The sequence below is a fragment of the Montipora capricornis genome, chromosome 3 (genome assembly GCF_036669925.1).
Source record: "Montipora capricornis isolate CH-2021 chromosome 3, ASM3666992v2, whole genome shotgun sequence".
Taxonomy (NCBI): Eukaryota; Metazoa; Cnidaria; class Anthozoa; order Scleractinia; family Acroporidae; genus Montipora; species Montipora capricornis.
Genome location: NC_090885.1, coordinates 52,646,874 through 52,654,241, shown reverse-complemented (window position 1 = coordinate 52,654,241; position 7,368 = coordinate 52,646,874). Strand labels below are relative to the sequence as shown.

Genomic DNA, 7,368 nt, shown 5'->3' with positions numbered 1-7,368 from the left:
ATAATTATAATTAGTAGGCTAAGAGCCACCTTGGTAGATGCACCCTCACTTTCTCATCCATCCATTCGCTCGCTCGCTCGCTCGCTCGCTCGCTCACTCACGCACTCACTCACTCACTCACTCACTCACGCACTCACGCACTCACGCACGCACGCACGCACGCACGCACCCACTACCACCTAACCTTCAGGGACATTCCCGTCTCTGTCTTCAAAGCAGTTGATTCGGATTCATTCAGTGATGAACTTAGTCAAGGAAGCATTTTTTTAAACTGTGTTCCGTACAACGAATTGGCTTTATTTTGAGGGTCCTACTAGTACTGGTTTTTTTCTCGCGCGAGTGCGTAACAAGAGTTACCAAGTGCACTGCAGTGAAAGTTGCTTTTGTAAATTACTTTGAAATTCTCACAGCTGATTATTTCTGGTATAAGTATAAATCTGGACTATTGCGCATCTAGTTTCTAATTTCCTTAATTCGTCATTTTGCAAAGGTCAAAAGGTCTATACACAAGCGACCCCTCCACGTCACCAACATGTCGTATGAGCAAACTCTGGAGTTAGGCGCCGTTCGTGCCCCGAAGTCACCAGAAGTTGAGTATTTTACAGTTGGCGACTTTCGTTCACTGGGTATTGAGGGTGCTTTAAATTTCGGTGAAGGTTTATCAGTTGAAGTTCTTGACAAAGCTCCTAATGGGTGGTGGCTGGGAAAAATCGGGGGCCAAGAGGGTTGGATACCATCGTCTTATTTAGGAAAGAGAGGAAAGGAAAGACCACAGGAAGAAATCCCGGCTGCATTGGAAAAACAACAACAACAGCTACAACATTTTGAGACACAAAGTGATTTCAGGAAAGAGAGTTCCTCAACAAACAACGCATCAATTATTTCAAAGACGTCTGACATTCTTGGAACATTTGTAACTTTGGCGGACTATGACGGTAATTTTGCTGGAAGCATTTCATTTAAAGAAGGGCAAATCGCACGTGTAGTAGACAAACAAGATGGATGGTCATATGTAAAAATACATGGAAATGAAGGATGGGCGCCGTCTAGCTACCTGGCTGCCAGCTCGGAAAAGAAATCCGCGCCACCGAGACCTGTTGCTCCGACTAAAAAACCTTTCTTCAACGGTAAATCGGATCTTCAATCAACCGAGCAAGAAAAGCATGTTAGTGTGGAGAAGTCTCGGCAAAGTAAGCCTGGTACCGTACAACATGTAGTTCCGAGAAAACCAGACCGTCCAGGTAGACCTCAAGTAAAACCTCGCACAAAGGTTTCCAGCAAGGATGCGACACACACACCATCAAACGTACAATCAAAATTTGTTGCGGATAAAAATAAAAAGATGTGCAAGTCTTTGGAGTCTTTCCTCTCGACGGAAGGCGAGAGTTTGTCGTTCCACAAAGGTGACGAATTCGAGTTTTTGGAAGATTCTGGAAGTGGCTGGTGGCTCGTTAAAACAAAGGATGGTAACGAAGGATGGGCTCCCGCTTCGTACTTAGAAGTAGTTAATGTAAAGCCATCGGTACCTGATAAGCCAGTCAAACCTGTGAAACCGGCTAAACTGGACCCACCACTGGCAACCAAGCAGACAGAGAAGACAGTTTACGTGGCCTTGGCAGAATACGCTGATCAAGATGATAGTGAATGCATTAGTTTCAAACAAGGTGATCGAATGGAAGTTCTACAAATGGACGAAGGAGGCTGGTGGCTTGTAAAAATTGGAAATAGGTCAGGGTGGGCTCCTTCAAATTACTTAAAGCCCTTGTAGTAGAATGGTAAGGGTTAGAGAATATATCTGGAGCGTTGACATCGACGATGCCAACGGAAACGTCACTTCCCGAAAATTATAATTATCTCCTATTTTTCGTGTTGAACAATGTTGGCCGCAAGCAACTTACAATTGGATCGGTAGTAGTACAACTAAAGTCTCTGGAAGATGCTAAACTAGCTCATTTTACCTGATTTTGCTTTTGCATTCGACGGAATAAAATTTATTAAAATGGCTTCCGCGCCTGCAGAAACGGAGGCCAAAAACACTAAATTGGCAATTTAGTGTTTTGTGGCGTGGGCGATGCCTTCATCGCCATTTCTTGAAATTGATATTTTCGCCCCCTGGGTACCGGTTAGGGGCGGGGATTCCCAATTGTCGTTTGAAAATTGACCATACATATATGCGTCAGACAGAGTAGAATCTGCAAGTGGTCCCCTTTTTAGGGACAGGGTGTTAGTCGGTTTTTGACTGGATCCTCATCAATGAGTAAAATTTGTAAGTGGTAGAAGGTATAGTTCCAATTCTCAAAGTTTCAAAGGTGTCATCTTTGATTTAGTTTTGATATTTGTCAACCAAAGCAGTCCTTTCTACTCCTTTACATTGGTTAAAGGATAATGAATCCTAGACGTCACATATCAGGGGTTCCCTTAAGGCCTGGCCAAATGATAAATGTTGAGCATTACGTGGTGGTCAAACAATATCAAACATCCTTTCAACATGCTTGACCAAACATAAGACGCATGGAAGATGTCTGTGGTCTCCATATATAGTCACAATGCGTGTGCACTATTGCAACATATTGGTTGAGACCAGCCAAACGAAAGAAATGTCATGAAAAGATGTTGGATCGAATGTTTAATGTATCAAGCATATTCCAACATCATCCAACATGATTAATCGTCCAACGTTCATCGTTTGGCCTGGCCTTTATATTTCACGCTGAAATAATCCATTTGGATGCAACTTACAGATATATAATACGTGTGATTTCAATAATCTCAGGTATGACTTCAGACCAAAATTGCACGACACGAAGTTCAATTACCATTATTTATCGATAAATTCAATTCATCCATTATTTTTTAAAGCAAAGTTTTGGAACAAAAGTAACAAAATTCGCCACACAATGGCTTTCTTTGTCTTTCATTTTCCTGCAATTTGATTGGTTACTTTAAACAATCCTTGTAATCCGATTGGTTGTTTTGTTTTAGTATTCCTTTCACATTGGCTGGGAAAAGGTGCGATTTAGAGAAAAAAATAGTGCGATTCGATATTTAATCGCACTGCCGAGAGGCATTCTGATTGCAAGGATCAGTTCACCAATTGATGTAATAAATTAGAGAAACCCTTGGATTATTATCGTATCAACCACCCTAAAAATGAAAACTTTTTGGAATTGAGATTTTACCATATTCAAAATCACCTCTTCTAGAGCTTTCTTATTCTTGGTTTTCCAATGATGTCACAGCCATGTTGGTGTCCCCAAACAAAGAAACGACGGCCATGTTGGTGTTCCGACCAATCCTCTGGGAATTGAAGTATATTATTATGCAAACGCTTTCTTTTGTTTTCGTTGAAAAACACGGCTGTTGATCACGTGAGCGAAAACCAAGAATAAAGAATCACTGTGGAGAGTTGCTGCAAGCAGCAGACTATCGTTGCATTACCGGGAAGCCGCCGCGCAAGTTCTACTTTCTCTTATTTTCTCGAATTAAAAATATGGCGAGTTGTGCGTACGTTTTCAGGGCTTGAAATTAACTTTTTTGCTCAGGTGCCAGCTGGCGACTAATGGGGAAAATTTGGCCGCCAGATCATAAATTTTGGTCGCCAACTTTGCATACAAGGAAAGTCATAATTATTAAATAGCACGAGAAAGATCTCTAAAGCCATCGTTGTTTTCGGCTTTGTCTTTAGTTTGATGATGGTGTTCTTTAGGGTTATTTGAAATGGAGCGAAGCACAGTCCGTGTTTTCCATAGCAAAGCAAACATGGGTCCTTTATCCTTGCTTTTCACCTCTTCAAAACGTAGTTGCTGTGGCAATCAACTTACTTTTATCGCGACTAAACGCAATACTACAATTGTTCGGCCTAGGCCCCCAGACAACCACAACGCTCGTACCAGTCTCCGACCGAGATAAAATAAAAGCAGCGGCTCGTATACGGTTTCAGTAGTCTCTAGAATCAGAGGAACTTGGTTTCTTAACGTACTTTTCTACCGATATTTATCTCCATTTATTAATAACCTTGTGCAGTCAATTTTGCAGGTGTTCGCTTTCTAACGAAGGGAACAAGTTCTCTAACCCACTTCTAAGTGATCTGCTGTCGTAATCTAGAGGACTGGGAAGAAGAATTTTAACGTCGTATCCCACAACCGCGCGCGGCCTTAGGTTTTCTTTCCAAACTCTCTGCAGCATTGCCATCGCCAAAACTCAACAGATCATTACGTGTCTACCACATTTCCTGTTACTGAATGAACATTCAAGTAGACCCGATAAGATCTAACCTCGCCTCTGCCATGTCAACATATCCTCTACCTCTGAAATGACTATTATCGACAATTCGTAATTTTCCCTGGATTGACTGTTATCGTCATTTTAGGATTACTCTGTCCCAGGACTTGTGGTGGCAGATGAAAGGAAAAAAGAAAAGTGGGATCCCTGGACGGGATTTGAACCCGGAGCTCCCAATGTGAAGGAACTGTTTTTATCCACTTAACAACTAAAGATCAACTGGCTAACAATTGCACCGATTATTTATCAAATCTAATTAGTATATTTAAAATCATTGCTGAATAGTGGTTAGTCTAGTACTTGATTTTAAAATGGTTAGCTTTCTCTTAAGGGTTGGTAACCGACATTTTCTCCTTTTTAAACTTGTTTAGTAGCCGATGATAATACACGTTTACAGCAGCATTCGGAAGAAAAAATATTGCGGTAGTCTAGTGGTTAAGTTAAAGGGTCATTAATCGAAAATTCCCAGTTTCGAGTCCAGCGAGTTTAGGCATTGGGATTCGGATTTTAAAAATAGATATTCATTTCCCATAATTCTTATCAAGCGCTAAGCGTCCTAAATTGACGATAATAGTCAATTTAGAGAAACTTAGGAATTGTCGATAATAGTCATTTCAGAGGTAGAGGGTGGGTTGGCCATGTTGAATTCGAAAATAAGGCCGCGCGCGGTTGTGGGATACGGCGTAAAAATTTTTCTCCCCAGTCCTCCGAATTACATCACCAGGTTCCATGCAAATTTCAAACTCATTATGCGATGTCCAGGTTCATTATCAATATATTATCAATATCAAGCTAGTTCCGAGGAGGTCCTTCGGTAATATGGCTAAATCTACGTTTTCAGCATTCAAACTGACGATGGATTGGAATTTTCAATTAACCTTCTGGATGAATCTTCGTATTCCGGGCGCAAAATTAACGTAACCGGCAAGAAGCATACGATGTTTAAGTGCGCCCACGATCCCATGAAGCCGCTGAAACAATATGCCGCCTAGTAAACGCAGTGATTGAAGTATCGAAGTACATTTGTGCTATTAATTAACAATGCGAGAAACCGATTTTCTTGTAGTATTTATACATTATTTTAATGGAGAAAGAAAGGTGAGTCGTGTTCTAGCTACCAGTTGTGAACGATTTCGTCATATAAAGATTCAAATACAAAAGTTGTCTACTGTTTACCCTGGGTTATCAGACAAAACGTGATTCGCCAGCTGGCGACCAGTTCTGAAAATCTAGTCGCCAGCACTCAATTTTTGGTCGCATTGGCGACCAGTTTAGTCGCAATTTCAAGCCCTGGTTTTGACTCCGCATGACTGACCGCTCGGCATTCACTAAAAATTTAGCCAGATTGTTGCAAATAGTTGCTCTTCAAAACATTGTCTGCATATTTTGCTTTTACAGAGAATTTTTTTCAAATATTAACTCGGGGATACTTGGAAAAAAGTCCAAGTGCTCTCTGCGGGAGTCGAACCTACGACCATGTGCGGATTCTCGACAATCAAAGCACTAATTAGTTCTTTTCCCCATATTTAACCTCCTATCAGGGAGGCGGGGTGGCCTCATGGTTAGGGTGCTCGACTCCGGAGCAAGTGGTCCGGGTTTGCGTCCTGGCCGGGGACATTGTGTTGTGTTCTTGGACAAGACACTTTACTCTCACGGTGCCTCTCTCCGCCCAGGTGTATAAATGGGTACCGGCGAATTTAATGCTGGGGGGTAAACCCTGCGATGGACTGGCATCCTATCCAGGAAGGGGGGGGAGTAGAAATACTCCTAGTCGCTTCCACGTTCTTCTCTTCATTCTTGAGGGGCTTTTTACTGGAGCAGGCTGGACATAAAAGGGAGTTTAAGCAAGGACAAAGGCATCTTCAACGAAAGCGTCACTCCAAAATTTAACTTCGCGCTATCTTAAAGTGGTACTATGATCAAAAAATCATTTCCTTTTTTTCTTCAGATTTTGAAAGCGTGTTTGCTTAACACCTAACTGGCAAAATTTTGAGCTTTGAGTTTTATCCAAAGGCTGTCTATTTTGAGTGTATTGGATTTCACGGTCCGCTATTATTCACGTTCAAAACTGGCCGATTGGACCTCAGAGGGTTGGAGCTAGAGAAAATGACGTCATTTACTCACTAGCTTAAAATTTCAGCGTGTAAACGCAATTTATTACATATGCAAAACACGGGTTTAAAAGTCTGAAAGCCCGAAACTCCCGTGCTGCATATTAATTCGGCCGCGTACACACGCATTGCATTCTTAAACTAGTGAGTCTTTGACGTCATTTTCTCCTCGACCCAGCTCTCTCAAGATTTTAAAGTTAGTAATGGCGGACCAATAAATAAGAAAATTCCAGTTAAAATAAACGGGTGTCTTTTTAAAATCAGAACTTAAAACTTGGGTCAGTTCGGTTAGTTACCCTAGTTTTGACATCCCAAGAAAAAGTATTTCGCGATTATTCCATCTTGTTCGGGTGAACTATCGTGTAACTGTATGGGTACAACCGGCTTTAAGGTGGCTCCCTAGAGTATTGGCGAATACCCTTACTACAGGGCAAGAGTTACAAAAGGAAACCTAGTTAAAGGCCCACCTTCACCCAAAAGTCATTGCGGTCGTTTGTTTTTGTTTTTCGAATGACGACTTGTCCAAATACGTGATGTGATTGGCTAAAGGCACTCAGGCGAATCACACGGGACACAACATGTCAGATATTAGGTAATTCGCGAAATTCAGTGAAGGAGCGCAATGACTTACGGATATAATAAGGCGTATTTTTTTGGTGTCAATTTTTGGATTATGGCCGTTACCATGGAAACATCACATCTGATGACAGGCAGATATATTATTATTTTTTTGGTAGTGCACTACACACTGTCACCGGGCTGTATGAGTGGAAGAGTGTAAGTCCGTGCTGACAATAGGCACGCAGCGCGTGCATAACTCACGAACATAAACAGGTCTCTTTGAAGCGTGCTTCAGTTTCAACGAAATGAGCCCCAAAATCGGCAAGAATTTGTGACGCTGATGAATAATAAAGCAGCTTCTATTTCCAAAACCATGGAATTACCTAGTGATAAATAAACTCGTCAAGGAGAGTAA

The 7,368-nt window shown here is 41.6% G+C and overlaps 1 protein-coding gene across 1 annotated transcript in view; it reads left to right on the top strand.

The window, feature by feature from the left end:
• Nucleotides 1–3,124, top strand: part of LOC138043365 (SH3 and PX domain-containing protein 2B-like) — a 23,752-nt gene extending 20,628 nt beyond the window's left edge. Inside the window, exon 12 of the mRNA XM_068889602.1 lies at nt 491–3,124. Within this exon, the coding sequence (XP_068745703.1) occupies nt 491–1,768 (1,278 nt within the window). The 3' untranslated portion in view covers nt 1,769–3,124. The remainder of the gene's footprint in view (nt 1–490) is intronic.
• Nucleotides 3,125–7,368: the final 4,244 nt, after the last annotated feature.